General features: G+C 57.7%; 1 protein-coding gene across 2 annotated transcripts in view; it reads left to right on the top strand.

Annotated features, from left to right (window-relative positions):
- The window catches only part of TUB (TUB bipartite transcription factor), a 66,671-nt gene that overhangs the window by 31,677 nt on the left and 14,458 nt on the right, over positions 1-20,536 (top strand). Inside the window, exon 1 of one of the 2 annotated variants that reach the window (XM_036426348.2) lies at positions 11,148-11,553. The exons of the other annotated variant lie outside the window; for it this stretch is intronic. Coding sequence (XP_036282241.1) covers positions 11,516-11,553 — 38 coding nt within the window. The 5' untranslated portion in view covers positions 11,148-11,515. Of the gene's footprint in view, positions 1-11,147; positions 11,554-20,536 lie in introns of those variants that run through there. 2 annotated transcript variants of the gene reach the window in all.

Here is a 20,536-nt window from a genome sequence, read left to right as displayed (position 1 = left end):
AGATGGTCCCATTCCAGGAGGGCTGAGTGGGAGGGCCTGGGGAGGTCGTTCGCAGGAATTGTTTATCGCTGAAACAGGCTGAGCCCAGAAGAGGGAGACCAGCCCAGGTCCTTCAATAGGAAAAAGCGACTAGAATGCCGAGCCCCGGCTTCTAGCTCAGGGTACTCTCTGCTTTGCTGACCTGACTCTCTAGTCTTTGCTCCTTTTCTACCTAAGACGCCTACTGTAATCGCCATGGTTACTTAGAGTGAAAAGCAGCCGCAGTCCCAGCTCTGGAATGCTTCCTTCTCCCGTGGAGATAACCACACGGGCGCTTTAGTTCCCACATTTGTCATCACAATTTTGCACGCTCATTTTCTAATTTCTTATTTATTTACTTTTTGTAATTAGCATCTAAATGGAGCTCTTCTAGAGAACGGGGCCGTATTCCTGGGTTGCTTCCTTCCTTCCATTGAAGCTCATGTGACACCTGTGCCGGTCACTGTTTCAGTTGTCCCCTTATGATATAGTTTAATATCTAGGGGGATTGATCCTCCTCAGTAACCATCATTATGAGAATTTTCTTCACTTCTCTTACCTAGTCTCCTCCCTACCTTCCCCATCTCTCTTCCCCCACCTCCCCCGGCCGGATCATCTTTACCTGGGTTATCCAGAGGAATGAAGGGCCGAGGAATAGTTTGTCCCAGGCTGCCCTAATCCTGAGCATCGACACAGATCAACTGGACACTTAACTCACGGCTCTGAACATGGAAAAGACACTTAAGCATGTGGGGTCAGTGAACAAGGGGAGGCAGTGAAGCATTTTAGGCAGCAGGCGCACTGGCTGGTTTGCATTATGGGAAGAATCACTCGCTGCCATGTGAGAACAGACTGCAGGAAGGCAGGAGGGAGAGGGGACACAGATCATTATGTAACAGCTCACTCACATCGCCTTACTGTGGGCCAGGCACTGCCGGAAGTGGTTTACATTTATATTAACTACCAGAGGCCCAGTGCACGAAATTCGGGTACCTCGTGGCTGGTGGGCAGCTGGCCGGGTACTCCCTCCCTTCCCCTGCTCAGTCCTGCCCCTGGTTGAACTCCTGGAAGAACTCCTGGTCAAGGGGGGCGGCTGTCCAGGGGACAGTTTGCACACTTTGCTTTTATTACGTAGGATTAATTCCCCAATTACACAAGGAATCCGTGGCAGAGCCTGGTTTGAATCCCTAGACCCAGCTCCATGGCGCACACTCTGAAGCAGCTAGCATGCCACCGGGGACATCGCTTGGATGAGGGTGGTGGCACTGGAGAGGGTGAGACAGGGACTATGGAAGAGATACACAGGTTTTAACAGCAACTGCACCTGGTGATGGATTAAACATTGGGGGTGAGGGGAGGATCTCAAGGTGCCAGTTTTCCATATGTCTGTGACGGTTTGGAGTTTATCTGGGACGCATCTGTTCACTTTTCCTTTGGGTGGTCCATTTATGCTTATCACCTCTACCCTTTTCTTGTGGGAGGGAGGAAGGGAGGGAATTCAGGTCACCTCCCAGACACTCGCGTCTGTCTTCTGGTGTGTGGCTGGGTGAGGGGCGGGTCTCTGCTCACCATGCCTTTTGCTCGGGGTGTGTGTGTGTGTGTGTGTGTGTGTGTGTGTGTGCCAGGTAAGCCTGGTCCGGGTGTTCTCTACTCAGCCCTCCTGGGGCAATTGCGGTGGGAGGTGATACACAGGTGCCCCTTCATAGAAAGTGTCAGATGGGGCCCTTGATAATGGAATCTAGTGATATTGGGGGGCTTAGGCATGAACCCAACTCCCTCCTCTTGTGGACAAATACATTGTGGTCATGTAGGAGGCCAGGGTCTTGGGCCTGGAACTCAGGTTTCTGGACGTCCAGGACAAGAACGCATCTTTGGATCAAGTGAGGATGTTAGCCTGCGACATCAGCAGGTTTCTGGTCGCCTGTTGGGTGGGGGACGGGTGGATGCTATACTGTATCAGAGCTAAGGGGTAGGGTGGGCAAAGTTAAGAGTGGGTTGGGTTGAGCCAGAGAAATGGGTACTGAGAGCTCACACACAGCCGAGGAGCTGAGATGTGAGTAACAGGGCGCTGGCACCCAGTGCGGAGTCCTGGGCCATCTTGGAGCGTGTGGTCAGGACACTAGGGCAGCCTTCGACGGTTTGGCTCAGTGGATAGAGCATCGGCCTGTGGACTGAAGGGTTTGATTCTGGTCAAGGGCATGTACCTCTGTTGTAGGCTCAATCCCTGGCCCTGGTCTGGATGCCTACAGGAAGCAACCAATCCATGTGTCTCTCTCACACTGATGTTTCTCTCTCCCTCAGAGATAGGCTGGGGCAGAGTGGAGGGTTCTCTGAGCTAGAGGAACGCACAGCACCTCCCGGGGCCCTGCCTGCTGGGGAATGGAGACCTCAAAAGTCCATTCTGAGGACGGTGCAGCTTGCCTGTCTCCAGGGAGACCTCAGAAGTCCCAATGAATATGAAGGCTAGGTCAGGGCCATCTGGCTGCGATGTCCAGGTCTTAATTCGGGGCCACATCTCACTGAGTGGAGCCCCTGCCCCTAGTGCCCCCACTTTCTGCTAGCCCTGGGGTGGCAGGATCAGGCAGGGGCTGGGTGTGGTGCCTGCAGAGGAGGCGTGGCAGGAAGGTGGGCTGTGACTCGGACTGGGAATCGGGTAGAGAAGTCTGAAGCAGCCGGGAGGGAGCTGGAGAAAGGCAGTGGTAGAAACTGCCCCCGCCCCCAGCCCCACCAGCCTGGGGGGTGATCTCACCCAAAGGCGTCTAAAGGGGGCTGTGCACGGCCTACCTTCCCGCGCAGGATCGGAGGCGCTCAGGGCCCTCTCCTCCTCCCGGAGCCCAGGCAGGGCGGCCCCCAGGTCTGCCTGTTCTCACGCTCGGCTGAGACGGGCCAGGCCCCAGGGCACAGGCCCTGGAGGATGCTGAGTAAATCCTGGCTGTTGTGACCACCCGCAGCGCGCACACTTCCTCCTGGGTAATAGCTCCTCGGGGTCACTGTGCGCCGTCAATGCGATAATACATGTAACGCTGAGCACAGCGCCGGCCTGCTCGAGGGCTTACCGAGTGGGAGCTCTAATTGCTGAGTGTTGTCACATCTCTGTGGTCCTGTGGACTCTCGACACAGCATCACAGGTTCACGTTCGTTTTCTCAGTTCAGCCTCTGTTGTAGGCTCAATCCCTGGCCCAGGCCAGGAGCTAAGATGATACCCCGACTCTGTTCTCTCGCCTCCTGCTTCCAACGCATCAGCAAGACCAGTCTGTGCTGCCTCCTGCTGTTTCCTGCCTCCACCACTCCCCACCACCCTCTTCCACCTGCCCTGTGCAGTGGGGCAACTCATGCATCGTTCCCACTTATCAGATGAGGAGACGGAGGCAGCCCAGGGAGTGAGCATCACAGAGAGGACAGGGATTCAGCTCTCCTACGCCGGCATGTCCTCACGGCTCTGTGTTTGTGTCAGGGTTGTGCAAACGATAATTAATCATCTTCTCCTGTCTCCTCCCAGCCCTGCTGTAAAGAGTCAAAGATATTTAGTGCTGGAAGGCAGCCTTTGAGACTGTCCCACCTGCTGATTTTCATGGGGCACAGAGAGGCAGTGTACTCACCCAAGGTCACATAGCACATTCGTAGTAGAGTCAGGCCTGGAATCTGGGTCTGGTGTTCTTTCCTCTGTACCTGCTGCCTGTATAGGCCTTTGAGCTTTTATTCCCACGTCAGAGGTGGGGAAACGAACCCCATAGTGCCCCCTTTCAGGACATGGCTTCTTCGGTGAGCTGGTGGCCTTAGGGCTTGGTCTTTATGAACCTTTCACAACCAAAGGAAGGGCCACGGAGTGAGAAGATGGTGTTTGGGGATCGTAAACATTGCCAGTAGTTTACAATGTACTTCGGCGTCTGAGTCCTCTCTTTCGAAAGCCTGGTTTGGGAATTCAGAGTAGGATTGGTTCAAAATGCATTTTCCATTTTACACAGCCATGGTTTTCTTAGACGATGGGGCGGGGAAACAGGTGGAAAATGCAAACTCACAGGCTTTCCGGAAAGGTTGCAGAATAAAATGTTCTTTGCTGGAGGACGCAAAGGCAGTGGCTCTGTCTGACCAAGGAGAGGTCTCTGCTAGATAAGCCCTGCATTAGGGACAAACGAGAGCTCTCTGCGCTTCTCCCTGATGGGCTTAATTCCTTGTTGCTTATCTGCAAATCCAATAACGCTGGCGAAACCGCCCCCTTCTCCTGGCTGTGCACAGGCCCTGGGCGCTCCTCCCCAGAGGCCTTGCCAATTTATAACCTCAGAGCCGGCATCCAGGAGAGCTGGGCTTAGAGGCCTCGTGGGGCAGGGGCAGGAGGGCTGGGCTGGGGACACTGGAAGCTTCCCCAGGACTGGCCACTCTGCTTCAGCTCTGGGACTCCCAGCCCCCAGCCTGGGCCCTCTGAGCAGGTCCCCAGAGTGCAGCTGGCGAAGGGAGAGAGGGGCAGGTACGAAGGTTCCGCTCCCCTCCCACACTTCCCTGCTCTCCTCCAAGATAAATAGCCTGGCTGGACAGGGAAGACGTCTTCCATGCCCGGTGCATTAGAGTGTGGCCAGCTGGTTGTCCTCGTGGTGATATATCGCGCCGCACTGGGTGACTAAGGGTGTTTCAACGGCGTGGCTTTTAAAATGGTGTTTGTTTGTTTATCAGATCCATTGTGCATCAAGAGTACGCACCGTCTGTCTCCCCCACTGTGGTGTTGGGGATGTTGGAGTGCATTGTTTAGGGGTCCCTGGGAGATCTCAGGAGCCAAAAGCTGGGGTTAAGAGGAGGCCTGAGCCCTGGAGGGAGGAGCCAGCTGGAAAGGGAGGTGTGGTGTCCAGGGTGGCCTAGCCCTGTGGTCTGCAAACTGTGGCTCTCGAGCCACATGCGGCTCTTTGGCCCTTGAGTGTGGCTCTTCCACAAAATACCCACGGCGAGTCTATTTTGAAGAAATGGCGTTAGAAGAAGTTTAAGTTTAAAAGATTTGGCTCTCAAAAGAAATTTCAATCGTTGTACTGTTGATAGTTGGCTCTGTTGACTAATGAGTTTGCCGACCACTGGCCTAGCCAATCGTTATGTAACAGCTCACACATAGAGTTGTCTGTGTCTTCTCGCCCTCAGCTACTTTTTATGAGTCCATTCATGTATGTGCCAGCGTGAGGAGCTTCTTTATAGGACTTTACACTTCCTTACAATATTGTGTCCCTTCTCATAAACCTGCTCCCTGACATTAAATCCCCGGTATTTAGGATGCAAAGTGATCCACCCTAGGGACGTAGAATTACTGACTCAACCAAGCCCACCTGCTAGACATTGGGCAGCCCCACTCCTGCCCATTCCCCCATTAGCAGGAAAGCTGTGATGACCGTCTCTGTGCATAACTTTTATTCCATTGGCTGTTTTCCGCGGCTCGATTTCCAGAACGGAATCCCCGAGTCCAAGGCTGAGGCCACCGTCGCGGGGCTTTCTCTGGGGGCCAGCCGTGAACCCCGCGGGCTTCGGAACGCCCCTCGGCTGGGTTTCCATTTAAATGCTTTCGTGTATTATTTGTGCGACTTCGAAGGTTATGTAACTTCCCGTTCTTCTTCTGTGAAATGGGGATAATAATACCTCTCAGTGCTATGGTGAGGATGAAGCGGAGCTGCTTGGTTGGAGAGGTGACTCATGAAAGTCATCATCAAAGCAAACCTTGTTTTTGTCTCCCACAGTCTCTTTAATGTTATACTATGCTCCCCCCCCCCCCCCCCCCTAAATCTAGATGAAATTGCAGGTAAGTCCCACGGCTTTCTCGGGCATTTCCAGGTAACCGAAGGTCATTCTGTCCATTGTCATTAAAAAGCCTTTAAACCTCAGCAACAGAAACGCCTCTTGCCCGTCACAATGCTGTAGGCCCGCTACCTGCAGGTAAGAGGAGAGGAGAGGGCAGGAAAGTCCTTCCCTGACTGAGGAGCTGGGTCTCTTCCTCACTGGGGTGCTTCTGTGGTTTCTTGGAGACCCTTCCATCACTGGGGTGTCCCCCCAAGTACAGCTTCCTTGACGTGGGTGACCCTCTCTCCCCACAGGTTCATATGACACTATGGTTCCTTGCTCAGGCCCTGGGAAACCTGAGCTCATCCCCTCCCCCAGATACACCTCCCCCCACCAGGGCCCTCCTGGCAGAGATCTATGACAGTCCCATCTGGGCCCTCATGCCGGAACCTGCTGGAACCTCCATTGGTCCCACACGCGTGGGGGTACAGGCTGACCCTGAAGCAGCAGCACCCTCGTGGCCATCAGGGTAGCCAGCTGCCACCCACTTCTTAGATTTTCCAGGTGTGAGTCAGCTGGCCGTACCCTGTGGCCCTAAGACCATTGTGGCCACATATTAAGCTTTCTAAGGGGGGCGCAGTCTCCTTCAAGCACCTTCACCCCTTGGGGCTCCCTGGTCCTGGGGGTTCTCTCTAAAATTCCTCTTACACCCCCACCAACCCTTTCTCCAGTCTCTTTCATTGTTCATAGACTAGAGGTGAGTGCTGGCTAATGGCATGGGCCCAGGTTTTCACTCCTCCTTTCCAAGTCCCAGTTGGTGTTATCCCACCTCATTTTGGAATGTGATGTCTATGAACCCAGAGCCACCCTGGAGAGCCCCACTGCATCACCCCATGCCCATACTTGCTCTTATGAACCGTAGAGGAGTGCCCAGCGAGGAGCATGCACCCGACAAATGACAAATGACAGTCACGAGTGACCCAGTCTCGTAGGCTCTGCGTTTGCATTCACGTCAGCACCATTACATCCGGCTTGATCCCTGGTACCTTGTGTTAAGCGTTCCGATTTTTATGTCTCCTTCAGATCACGGTTCATTCTTTGGAGATGTGGAGATTTTTATTTGCTATTATCTTCTGCAGTGATCTGGAAAATAGACATACGTTTTTCATTGTACTAGTGCCTACCCTACATTTTCAAAGACATGGTGCGTCTGTGTTATCGCACTGTAATCATGTGTAAAAGGGCAGTGGTCTTCGTATGTCCTACAGTTAGTTATTCATATTGTCTGGCCGCCCGCACACATGCTGCCACACTGCCATGATGTCTGCCCAACAGCTTTGAAAAGGCACTGACTGGGCTCTGGCTTAGGGCCCATCTAAGAGCTAGCTTATCTCTGTCCTGGACTTCCCTCAGAGCCAGCCAGCAGTTTTCAATACTTCTGGTTTTGTCTCCTCTCTCTTCCATTCTGCTCCTAATAATATCTTTTTAAAAGGGATACCTGGGCAGGTTACTCTTTAAAAAAAAAAAAATATATATATATATATATATATATATATATATATATATATATATATATATTTTATTGATTTTTTTACAGAGAAGAAGGGAGAGGGACAGAGAGCCAGAAACATCGATGAGAGAGAAACATCGACCAGCTGCCTCCTGCACACCCCCACTGGGGATGTGCCCACAACCAAAGTACATGCCCTTGACTGGAATTGAACCCGGGACCCTTCAGTCCGCAGGCTGACACTCTATCCACTGAGCCAAACTGGTGTTGGCATGAGCAGGTTACTCTTGACTTAAAACCCTTTAGTGGTCCCCAGTGGGCTAGAGGATAAAATCCAAACTCCTGGCCTGGCTGGTGTTCAGGGGGCCGTGTGATCTGGCCCTCCTCCTGCCACACTCACCTACCTGCCACCACACGGGTCTGCTCCTTGGTTTTCAAGTGCGTTGGTCACATAGAGGCATATCCCCATGGCATCTGCTCTGTCTAGAATGCCCTCTGGGCAAGAAGCCCAGCATAGCCGCTGGCCAGTCACTGAGTCTTGGTAACCATTAAGCTTGCCTCTTCCTTCCTTATCTATCAAAATCCTAGTCGCCCTTCAAGGCCCAATTCAGTTCTCATCCTTTTTCATCCTGAGGAAGGGCTTGTTCTAGCCTGACTTCCCGCCTTTGGTACCACTGCCTGCCCGTCCTCCCTGTCCCTGGGCCCCAGCACTGTGCACGCCTGGATTGGAGCACCAGTTCCTTGGCAGATAGCTCCCCAAGACTTGCAGGATGGAGCCTGACCCTGCCACAGCCCTGCATGGACTTCTGAGCCCCATCAGGTCTAGTCAACATTTGATCGATTGGAATTGCTCGCCTCAGATTGCAAGTGTATATAGCACCAAGCTACTAGGCAGGGCACCTCGGGAGATGGTGTCCAATCTGAATAGAAATCCATTTATTACTCATATCCTCTTGTTTCCACAGTTGACTAGAGGTGGCACAGACTCAATAATACTGTTCAGTTAGAAATAGAAAATATAAGACTTCCCATGGAAATAGCCTGTTGCCAAAATGCCAACCTTCTTCCTTGGGTGAACTAGAGCTTGCACTGGGTTCCTCCGGCTGGGATGGCAGATGTGAGGTCTCCTTGGGGCCGCTTCAGTCCACAGGCATTCCTTCATTCCAGCCCTTCAGCCCACGCCCCTGCCCCGCCCAACCATGGCTGTGTCGAAAATGCATAAGATGCTACGAGGAGAATTTAAATTTATGGCCAATATCGATACCTCATCCTTGTAGGATTTGGACAGGTGGGGGTTTGGTTCTGCTGTGTAGCCACATTTCAATAGAGAGAACCTTATTCCTAGGCTAAACTTGAAAAGCTTAGGCCCTTCCTCGAGGGCCACTGCATAGCACGGCTGTATTTTAACCATGGCTTAGCACAGCAGTTCTCACGTGGCTTCTGAAGTGGCTCTCTGATGGAAGCCAAGGGCACACACTTAAAATGTCAACCCGGGAGCCACTTGACAAGGAAAACCCATTGCCAGTTCTGAGTGCCATGCGATCTGGCCCTACCAAAACTCCTGAGGCCCATCTCACATACTCCTTACAATTCACCGAAGCACACACTTCCTATCCTCCCCCTGCACACGCACGTGAGCACACTACCCAACCAACGCTCCTGTGCGCACCGGCTCAGCCTGCAGGGCCACCTCACACGCGCACTCACACACACACTGGCACACAGCCCCCTGCTTCCCACACGTCCCATGCCCACAGCCTCCCAGGAGGAGACACACGGAAAGCTGTCTCATTTCTGCACCGCACTCTGCCTCCGGATTCTGCTCCCTTAGGACAGAACCGAAAGTGTCTGTTTAATAGATTCAATTACTTGGGGCTCCTGAGACCTTCCAGCGTGATTCTGCTTGCTTTAAGGTGTCAGATAATTTGGGAAGAAAGGGGAAGAGCAGCCTCAAGTTCCTGAATGGGAAGTCTGCAGACTGGGGTGTTGGGAGGGTTGTTCTGGAGGGCGGGCTGGCCTTTTGTCTCTGCAGGTCTCATCCAAGAATCCTGGCTCTTGGAGGATCCCATGCTGCCTTGGCCTCTAGGACAGGGACCAGTCCCTTTCTGCTGCCCTTCCTGGGAGTCCGACAGGGGTGAAAACAGAGGCGCAGGTCAAGTGTCCCAGCAGTCAGACACAGCCCCAACTTTCTGCCCCTGCACCCCCACTCCAGAGTGATTTATTGTGTCTGCTCTGTGTCCTCGGGGACAGCGATAGCTCTTGGAGGTTGATAAATAAATAGAGGTCACAGCCTTCAGAGAGCGTTGATGCTGTGCCAGACAGAGAGGGATCTGAGGGACCAGCTCCAGAGGCAGGCTGTGTGTGTGTGCGCGCACGTGCAGTGCCAGAACTGAGCGGGCAGGAGAGAGGCAGGGCAAGGGCTCCTGACCCAGACCCCTGGTGTGGGAATCCTAGCGTCACACTTTGACCAGCTGTGTGACTCTGGGCACGGTCTTTGCCTTCTCTGTGCCTCCGTTTCTTCTGCTGTGACATGGGTCTGATGATAGCACCTCTCCCCTCGGGCGGTGGAGAGGATGAAACGAGTCTTCAAACTACGGCCCGCGGGCCACATGCGGCCCGCAGAGGAGTCTGATCCGGCCCGCCAGGTTTTTTGGGCAGTGAGCGCAGCCGAGGTGTTACAGTAGGAATTAGTAGTTCATATAGTCCGGCCCTCCAGCTCTCTGAGGGACCGTGATCTGGCCCCCACTTTAAAAAGTTTGAGGACCCCTGGTACAGTATATACATACACCCAGCACAGCTCCTGATGCTCAGCACACTCTCCCAGTATCCTGGTTACTGTTTTCATAGAGGCAAGGCAGGGCTGAACGGCTGGGGGAGTTCTGGGCGGAGAGGCCTGGCTGTGAACTCAGGCAGAAGGCCGGCCCCCCCCCCCCAGCCAAGCTGGCAGTTCTCACTCTCTCTCCCACCGGTCACACGGTCAGGGCAGCCTGGTTAGCTCCGGAGGGTCCCGCTCGGACACTGCTCGGCCGCTGTGGGCTCTTTGCCCTCCACTCCACCTCAACAGGCCACACCTCACTGTAAAGTCGGCGCTAATCACACAGCCAGGACCTCCTCAGCCCTCGGAGACTGTGCGATTATCTTCACTGGGAGGTTTTTTGCTCCTTGTAAGTGAGGCCCTTAAAAAGGGCCCTGGAGGACAGAGACCCTGGCTGCATGTCAGCTCCTTCACCCCCTAGCTTCAAGTCCTTGGGCGGGATGGCATTCTTGAGGCTTTCTTTTCTGGGAATTAGAAGCACTTGCTGCTCAAGGCTACTGTGGAGATTAAATAGTAGAACTTTAAAGGGCCGGAATGCACGGTATCCTTCCCCTGACTGTGTTGCTTAGACAGGAAGGACTGCTCTGCAGCCGAGGAAAACACCTCCTTTTCTAAAACCGAAGAAAGAAGCCATGGGGGGGGTGGGGTGGGGGGAGTGAGAACTCGAGTGGGGGTTGGGTGTGGGGGATGAAGCCACTGGGAGGGAGAAGGCCAGCCTCCAAGTTTAGGACCTGCAGGGTCCCAGAGACATCTTGGTGTCTGCTGCCATCATCCCGACTTGCACAGCCGGACCCCCCACCCCCATCCGGGCTGCAGTTCCCCATCCTCCTTGGAGACAGGAGGGAGGGAGGGAGGTGTCAGGTTATCCCGGCCTCACAGAGGAAGGACTGAGCCCCGAGGACGGGGGACCCGCCTGGCGGGTGGGCGCGGGCCCGGTGCGGTCACGTGCGCGGGCGTGGAGCCCGGGCGCGCGGCCCCGGGAAGGGGGCCGGGACATTGAGGCCGCGCGGGCCGGCCCGGGGGTGGGGTCTCCGCCGGGCGGGGCGGGGCGAGCGAGGAGGGGACGGGAGGGGAGGCGCCGCCGCCCAGCGGAGCTCGGACCTTCGGCGCCGGGAGCCCTTGCGGAGGCGCGGGGCCGGAGCCGCCCGCCTCTCCACGTCCCCGGGCGCACGCCGCCCGCCCGCCTCCGGGCCGCCCCGCGCTCCGCGCTCCGGGCTCCGGGCTGCCTCCCCCGCCGCGCCCGCCGCCGCCGCTCGGAGCCCGCGGCAGGGGCCCTGGCGAGCGGCGCGGGCCTTGGCGGGGCCCAGCGCCCCGGCCCGGGAGGATGCGGCCCGGGGCGGCCGGGGAGCTGAGCTGGGCCCCCGCGCCGACCCTCTGGGGCCCGGGCCTCCGGAGCCGCCGCCGCCGCCCCGCCCCCGACAGACATGACTTCCAAGCCGCATTCCGACTGGATTCCCTACAGGTACGGGGCGCCAGACCCCTCTTTTCTTTCTCACTCGGGGGGTGCGGCCCACCGCCCTCCACCCCGGAGGCGCCGGGCAGGGTGGAGGGCGCCGGGCCGAGGCTGGCTGGGGTCGCCGCGCGGGGCGCGGGGCGCGGGGCCCCCTCCCCATCGAGCCCAGAACGTGGAGCGCGGGTTGGAGGAGCTGGACCTTCCCACCCCAACTTTGGGGGGCCTCCCCCCTACCGGCGGCGAACTGAACCCGCCTGTCTCGCTCCGCCCCTTATCCTCCGGGGCTGCTGGAAGGGGCCAGTGCCCCGGGCCTGGTGGGCCTTTCTGGTCCGGTGCCGCCCGGGGAGGAGCGCGCGCGGCTGGGAGCCCCTCCTGGGCCCCCGTGCGGCTCCCTCGCCGGCACAGGCACAGCCCGGCGCGCTCCCCTCCGGCGGGCAGGCCGGCCCCGCGGGGCGTCCGCTGTGTTACAGCCACTCCCGCTGGTCCATTCACACTCTCAGGGCGAGAATTCCTGGAGACAGTTATTCTGAACCGAGAGCCCAGGCGGCTCCTATACGCATGCACCATGCAGCTCTCCACACACACACACACACACACACACACACACACACGTGCCGGGCTACACATCTGTGCACGTACATATGCTGTACTTGGAGAGTACCTGATACTTACCACTCATTCACAAGCACTACTCATCTTTCAGAGCCTCACCAGTCCCCTTGCTAACAGGTCTATTCCTGGACACACACCAACTCACAATACACAGAGCTGCCTTAACCTGCACAAAAGCACTCAGAGTCCAGGCACACTCAGATAAGCACTTCCCCACCTATGTTGAGGTCTCCGGGGCTTCTCCCCCATCCACTCTACCCAGTTCTCTCCATGACCACTGTCAAGCAGCTCATTGCCATGGCAGCGCCAGATCCTTGGCCACCCATTGGCTCCTCGGTTGCCATGGGCTACAGGCCTGCCTGTAGGCCTCCCCCGAGAGGCATGTGTGTAAAAAGGGTCCCAGACTGCGAGGGTCCACTCTGTTCTTGCCCACGCAGGTGCACATGCCCGTGGGAGGTAGAAACAGGCCTTCCCGGTCCGCCCGGTAACACAGCCTGCGCTCAGGAAGGGACCTGATTCCAGTCACCGACAGACTGTACCTCTGACAGAGCTCTCCCGTGAGTCTGTCCAGACAGCATGCAACATGGAGACAGCAGAAACCGCCTGGGGCTTTGTGAAAGCAGATCCTTCTGCAAACAAGCACCTGCCCCTGGCTTGGGGATTCAGGGTTGCTTTTGAGAACTTGCTGTTGTCTCTAATCTCGACTCCTTTGGGGGCTTCATGGCTTTCCAGGTTAGAATTTGTGGTTGCCCCTCTCACCAACACACAAGTCACCCATAGGGCTTCCTGCAGACACATGGAATCACACCTCAGAGTCTCACCTGGACCAGGGAGATAGTCCTCTCAGGGCACTGGGGCTGGGCTGTCTCAAAAGAATGGCTGCTGCGTACCAGGCGTCTAGGCCAGGGGCAGATAGTTCCTGGAGCATCCCGGCTGTCTTGACACCTATGGGCTGACCTTTCAGAAGACAGTGCAGCCCCACAAAATACCGTTAACCTTTTCTGGCCACCCCACAGAGGTGCCTGGGCAGTTCCTGTGGGCCGAGTGGCCGCTGGTGTTGTGGACGTGCCTGTATGGGGTGGACGTGGCGGGGTGTTGGCCACAGACACTTAGGAGGGAGGGAAGGGGCAGCAGTCGTGGCTGTGGATGTGGTGATGTGTTTAGCGTCTGGTAAACTGGGGACCAGGCTGCTCAAGGTGTAAGGAAGCCCTCCCAGGAGCCAAGGACCAAAGCGAGTGGTTTCTCGGGTCTTAGAAAGAGCCTGCCTCTGGAAAAGTGGGACCTAGGAGTGTGGGGCTGTCTCTGGGAAGGACTCTGCTCATCAGCACGTTCCCAGAGCACTGGCGTCACGCAAGGAGTGATGTGACACTTGCCAAGCCCAGGCCCAACCCCTGCCCCCGTTCCTTTCTTGGCCCCACACTCCACCTGGAGTACAGAGGCCTGTCCCCCTGGGAACCTAGCCCTGAGGAACAACTGGACACCCAATGTGGCCTCGCCCTGCTTGCTGTCCCATTGCTCTGTCACCCCCGCCTTTCTGCTCTGCAACGGGGAGGGTAGGTGTAGAACTGGGGGCAGGCCATACTTAGAAGTTTCCAGAATCTCTTCTGTCCCACTGGGGTCTTTTTGAGCGTGCTCTGAGCCTGAGAAAGCATTTGCCTTGGGGTGCAGGCTTCCGGAGCGGAGACCTGGGCTGAGAGGAGGAGATGCAGCTTGCCTCCTGCATTAATGGGCTGCTGACGGCAGCCACAGCCCCGGGCCTGTGTGATCACAGAGAAACGGGGGCAGAAGGCAGGCCCGGCTGTTTACCTGCAGGTGCGGGGGATGGGCGCGTGTGCTTGTGCTTTGGCGTGAGGTTTGCCTAACGTGGCAGCGTGTCAGCTGGAATGTGTCGCCGGGTTTGGGGCCGAGAGGTCGATTGATTTCTTGTTAAGTCTGCTGGCGACGGTCGCACCTGCGCCCCCTGGCCTGGCTCAGCTTCTCTGAAGCCGTGATAATCGCTGGCCATCTTCTTAAGAGCAAAGGTGGCTCCGCTGATGCTGCTCATGAATTAATCTCACAGTCTGACTGAGAAGGAAGCCTTTTCGTTGGTGAAGTCTTCGCCTCTGTTCTTGAGGAGTGTTAAATGCCCCTAATTCACGGCCTTCTGTGAGCTGTAGGTGAGAGTCAGGAAGGACTGGGGGGTGTATGTGTGTGTGTGTGTGTGTGTGTGTGTGTGTGTGTGAGAGAGAGAGCCTGTGAGTGAGACAGCCTGTCCTCAGGTCCTCAGTGCTGCGCGTGGCTGTGTTCCTCTCTTCAGGCCGTGAACTCCTGGAGAGCAGGGACCTCAGCTGGTGCTTGGCTGTGTGCCTGGCGTGACCCGGCACAGACAAGATGCCCATGACTTTGAATCAAAGGGGCTCCCCAGGTAGCTTTTAGGACGTTCTCTGCTCACCCAAGGACACAGTACTCACCCTCCACCGTGGGGCTCCCTGGAGTCTCTCAGGGTCCTTCCAGGCCACGGAGTCCTGTGTGGGTGCTCCCCGGGGACCCCCAGGGACGCCCCCCGCCAGAAGCCGGCTGTGACCCTCGGAAAGGCCTTCCTGGGGGTGAACTGACTGGCGACTCTGGTTCCCCTCCACGCGCCCTCGTTAGGCTCCCCCACCCCTTCCTCACTCTGCTTTCCAGGGAGCGGGGTGACTCCTGGCTCTTGCGCTTCTGCCTCTGGCGGAGCCCCGGTCCCAGACGCCATGGCCCACGGCCTCCCCTGGTGAGGCGGAGGAGCAGCACCCGTGCTCCTCGGTCCAGGCGATGCTCTCTCCACTCCTTCCTCCGGCCCAGGCGGGTGCCTTCCTGCTGCTCCTGGGGTGGAAGGAGCAGAGGAAACACAGGCGGATGGAGCTGACCGAGGGCCCTCAGCCTGGTCTCTGCCCTCCTCCAGTGTGGGTCCTGCAGCCGCAGGCGGCTCCCGGTGTGGCCGTCAGCACGGGCAGAGGGAGGCCATTAATTCCTCCCTCCGGACCCCTGCTTCTGTGGCAGCCTTTGAGCCCTCCTTGCCCCATGGGATGGCCTTGACTCCCTGACCAGTCGCCTCGAGGCCTCTGTAAACAGAACCCCAAAGTCTTTCCCCAGCTGACTCCCCCAAAGTCAAGCCCCGTGCTGCCTGAGTGGGCAAGACCTGGGTGCTGGCACCCAGATAGGTGACTTGACCTGTCAGGTGACTGCTTGTCTTTCTCTTTGCTAGCTTTTCGGAGTCTTCTGAATTCCTACTGTCTTGGTGAGCAGGTTAGGACCTCTACCTCCTGTTTCACCTGTGAGGCCTGTGTTGTCGCCAGGTCATTGGTTAACGGGCTAATCACCAAGAGAAGCAGGATGCTGGAGACCTCCCCTGACTCTGGCATGACCCAGAAACCTGAACGTCTGTCGAATTGGACTAGCGGGCGCTTGCTCGCATCGCCTCTTCTCGCCCACACGTTATCATCTGTTGCTGGTCCCTGCGATTCAACGTGGGCACCTGGCTGCTCTGTCTTCCCGTTTGCCCAGTCAGGCCCGGGGACCTGCACCCTAACTTGCCGGGAACTTGGGCTTTACCCCTAGCGATCACTTGTCTTCTGCTGCTCACACCGCCATCCAGCTGGTCAGTCCCTTCCACAGTCTCCCCTGTGGCCGGCTGATCTGCAGACTACAGCTTCTTACATGGCCGAGCATGAGGCTGCATTCGCACGCTTCCGGCCTCACGGCAGCTCCCCACGTCCTTGTTCCTTCCCGATGGTCCTCTTTTGCCTGCCGGGCATTGGAGCCACCTGGGAGACTTGCTTTACAAGAGAGAGGGCGGTGGGTATTGAGCCTGGGCGGCTTCCCCAGCAGTTCCGAGTTACCCAGTCAGGGCTGAGGCACCAGCAGTTTAAAAAAAAAAAAAAAAAAAAAATATATATATATATATATATATATATATACACACACACACACACATTTTATTGATTTTTTACAGAGAGGAAGAGAGAGGGATAGTTAGAAACATTGATGAGAATCATCCATCAGCTGCCTCCTGCACACACCCCCACTGGGGATGTGCCCCCAACCAAGGTACGTGCCCTTGACCGGAATCGAACCTGGGACCTTTCAGTCTGCAGGCTGCCGCTCTATCCACTGAGCCAAACCGGTTTTGGCTGCACTAGCAGTTTTCACACACCTGGTACGTCAGGGCGCCAGGGGCTGGAATGGAGGCGCCTCGTGGCTGGAGGCTGGCAGGCTCCTGAGCAACATGGTTCTCTCCCGTCTCGAACTGCCCCCCTCCCACTCCCATCCCCGCGTTCCCATCCCCACTGTTCGCACAATGTTCCAAGCAGCCCTAGCCTGGGCCAGTGGTTTCCAGTCGGTGTGCCACAGGAATTTTTAAAACAGGCAGTACCTGACTCTTTAGTCAGAGGCACTGACCTCTTTTCCCTTAGATCAGGGGTGGGGAATGTCTGGCCTGAGGCCTGTGAAAATCATCCAGTCTGGCCCTGCCAAGGCTAATGGGGTGAGTTAATTCAGTGTTTGAATATATATATATATATATATATATATATGGGCTAATTTTTAAGTTGATAATTGTGCATGGCCCTCGAACGATATTATAAATATCCAAATGGCCCTCGGCATTAAGAGGTTCCCCACCCCTGCCTTAGATTGTCAGCACAATAGCCATCCGGTGTGAATGAATGAAAATTATGCCTACCTCCTTTGTTAAATTGGCAAAAAATAAAAAAGTATTTTTTGGCGTGTCTCAGAATTCTAGTAATTAGCTTATGTGTGCCGTGAGATGAAAAGGGCTGCACGTCGCTGCCCTGGGCACTGACTGGCGTCGGGATGTGCTGGGGGCTGGGAGGGCGTCCAGCGTTGGGCACAGGGGTGGTAGCCAGGCTCCTGGGTGGTCTTTTCTTCCCTGACAGCCCACTTCCCTTTTTCCCGGTCCCCTGTGCCTTCGGGGGAAGGAGGAGGACAGGAAGGTGTGTGTGTGTGTGTGTGTGTGTGAAGTGGGCATGGAGAGTGGGTCTGTCCCTGGGGTGGCCTGGCCCCCAGGCCCCCGGCAGCTCGCGTGGATTAGCTGGAGCTGGTGGGGTGGGTCTGAGCAGGGGCGGAACCGCTTCCCGACTACGTTGGCCTGTCTGGCTTCTCCAGCCCACGGGAGCAGTGCCCCCGCGCTTGCTGTGGGTCCAGCCTGGTTCACTCCTCAGAGATCTGTCTGACCTCAGGGCCAGCAGGGGGATGCACCGAGGCCGGCTGTCTCCCTGGGCGGTGAACGGGCCACCTCAGCGGCCGGTGCTTTCCTGGGCTCCCTGGCCTGGCCCCAGCAGGAGGAGACCGGGATGAGGGAGCCCCAGGGTCAGCTGGGAGACCATCCACAGGGGCCCCGCCTCCCGGCGGAGTCTCCTGGCGGGGCTGCAGCTGGCAGCCTGGGCTTGGCAGTGATTCCATAATTGGAGCCTGAGTCATTAAAGAGCCATTACTGCCTCCTCTCACGGTTATCGCTCTGTGCGCCTGTCGGAGAGGGGGGCTGGCGGGATGGTGGGAGAGGAAGGTGCCCAGGAGGTGCTGCCGTGGGCGATGAGCAGGCAGGGCCTTGCGTGTGTGTGTGCGTGTGTGTGTGTGTGTGTGTGTGTGTGTGTGTGTGAGTGTGTGTGGGGGGGGGGGTGGGGAGGAGGAGGCTGGGCTGCGGAGGAGGAGGTGACTGCTGCTTGGGTTCCGCTCTCCCCGCAGACAGCACAGTTGTCATTGTTCCCAACAACACGCCGCTGTGCACCAGGGACAGGTGTGCGCTCCAGACACACGGGGGCCAGGCGGAGCCTGTGCCTGCGGGCGACTCCGCAGCCTCCTGGGATCCCCGCTGCCGCCCAGGGCCCACCCCGCTTCCCTCCCCCGCGGGCCCCTCCCGGGCCCCGTGCGGGTGTCGTCTGTCCGCCTGGGAGGTCTCGCTCAGCCAGCCGCACTCTTACCCTCCAGCACCGTGGTCGGCAAACCGAGGCTCTCTGGCCACAGGCGGCTCTTTGGCCCCTGGAGTGTGGTGGCTCTTCCACAAAATACCACCACGGCCTGGGCGAGCCTATTCTGAAGAAGTGGCAATAGAAGAAGTTTACGTTTAAGAAAGTTGGCTCTCAAAAGAAATCTCAATCATTGTCCTGTTGACATTTGGCTCTGTGGACTAAGGAGTTTGCCGACCACTGTTCCAGCACATGCCGCCCACCCTGCGCGCCCTCCTCCCGCTGCCTCACCGCCCGGTGGGAAGTGAGGTGGCGGGCGGGCGGGCGGGCGGGCGGGCGGCTCTCGGGCACTTCCAGGACATCTGAGCTTCTGGAATTCTCTACAAGCCGAGCGCTCGGATGCATCCATTTTTCTCCGAAGGAAGGTCGGCGGCTAAGTCTGTTCTGTCTGTACCCTGACCTGGGGGCTGTCAGGGATCGGGCGGAGAGGAGGAGGAGGAGGAGGAGGAGTGTTTCCATGGGAAGCAGCCTCCCTCCCCGGTGTAACGTGTGGGAAGTCCACAGCAGCGGGGCCGTGACCTGTGGTAGGAACCCCTCTCCCCTGACTCCATGCACAGATAAGGACACCACGGGGGCCCTGGGCAGGGAGGGCACAAGGGCTGGAACCACCTTTTGCCAGCCGGCGGGCCCGTGACCCAGCAGTTCCGGAGGTGGCTTTGCTCATGTGAGCTTCCCTCTCAGCTGGATGTCACCTTTTCTGAATGACGCATGCATGGAAGCCATCTCCTTCCTGCTCAGCCACACCCAGTGCCCGGAGTGTCCCAGGGGAACGCCCCGGCCCTGCCCTGTGAAAGGGCAGGTGGCTGGTGCCATCCCAGGAAGCCAGGGCACTCCGGCCGCAGGAAGAGCCCGCGCTGTGTGCGGGCGGCCGGGCGCCTGTGGCCACCAGCACAGGGCCGGGATGGCGGGCTGCCCGGGGCGTGCCCCGGGCAGAGCTTGGCAAGCGGAGCCCGGATGGATGTCAGGCCCGGTGCTCCTGTCAGCCGGGTGCCATGCACACCCAGCCTGCAGTCACCCTGGCATTGGCGCCCACGGCGGACACGGGGACAGTAGCGTTTGGACCGGCCCTTCTTGGTGTGTGCCTTCTGTGTGCGCTCCTGCTGGCGTTTAGGAGCTGGTTCCCGGCCTCTGGTCCTGGCAGTGCGCTCGGCGGCAGCTGTGTGTGTGAGGCAGGTGGGCAGTTGGAGGGAGACAGGTCTGACGTAGAGGCGCGTCTGTCGGGTTTTCTCCTGGGCCGTGGCAGCTGAGGTCTCGGCGATAAGGCTGGTCTGTGCTCAGGTCACAGCCGGGGCTCCGCCGAGTGCAGGGCCGCTGTGCGTGTCAGGAAAGCCTTCCCATTGGCTAGTGGGTAGGACGCCGTCGCTTTAAGGTAGGGGTGTCGAACTCAATCAGAGAAGGGGCCAAAATCTAAAATCCAGCCTAAATCGCGGGCCGAATGGTTTACTGAACAGTCATAAACTGTCATTGTGATGGAAACGCAGCGGAGTGCAGTGATGACAGCGCGGTGCGGGCCACATTGCAAGGCCTGGCGGGTCGGATTTGGCCCGCGGGCCTTGTGTTTGACACATGTGCTTTAAGGTATGCAGAGCCCTCGTCAGTGTGGCCAGGGGGGTGGGGGGCGGGCTGGCTGTGGCCACGGACTTCCTGCCGCTCTCTGGCTGCCTCCCCAGCCCGCAGAGACACACACAGTTTGGATGAGCGGAAGGGACAGTTCGGGTGAATGAATATTCCAGCCACAAGGGCTGCTGCTGCTGCTGTCAGGAGGCGTGGCAATGGCTTCCCTTGTCTTTGGGGTGGTGGGGCCTCATCTTTCCCCCGTCCACGCACACTGCACCCACCCCCACACAGGCACACCCGCCTCTTACACAGGCGGATGCACTCGCACATCTGACGCCTCCCGGTGTGTGCACACGCGCGGGACATGCTCACAGCCTCACACACGCACACCTCGTGTCACTGGGGTTCCCAGAGCTCAGCCCCTCAGGCTCCAGCCCCACCCCGCGCAGCTGGCCCGACCTTGGTTCTTACAGAATCGGGGGCGGAGGTCCCCTGTATTATGTGCCTTGGGCTAGAAAGAAAATTAAGTGGCTTGAATTGCCAGCTCCCTGCTGTGCTCTGCCTTCCTGGGAGGCAGGGTCAGTCTGCGAGACACCTAAGGGTTCGATGCCCTGGTGCTGCCTGGGCCACGCCCACGGCCAGGGAAGGGCCAGTGGCTGGTCGCTGGGTCGTGTGTTGCTGTGCCCACCCAGCCCCAGCCCTGCCCTGCGGGACTGGGTGGTCACGTGGCCGCTCTCTCCCTTTGAACAGATGGGAAGAGGGTCTGCCCCAAGGGCCCAGCTTTCCCCGGAAGGACCCAGAGGCAGGCGAAGGGGTGGTGACAT

The sequence above is a fragment of the Pipistrellus kuhlii genome, unplaced genomic scaffold (assembly GCF_014108245.1).
Source record: "Pipistrellus kuhlii isolate mPipKuh1 unplaced genomic scaffold, mPipKuh1.p scaffold_m20_p_9, whole genome shotgun sequence".
Classification (NCBI taxonomy): Eukaryota; Metazoa; Chordata; class Mammalia; order Chiroptera; family Vespertilionidae; genus Pipistrellus; species Pipistrellus kuhlii.
Note: the sequence above shows the minus strand (reverse complement) of the source record. Positions and strands in the feature narration are given on the sequence as shown.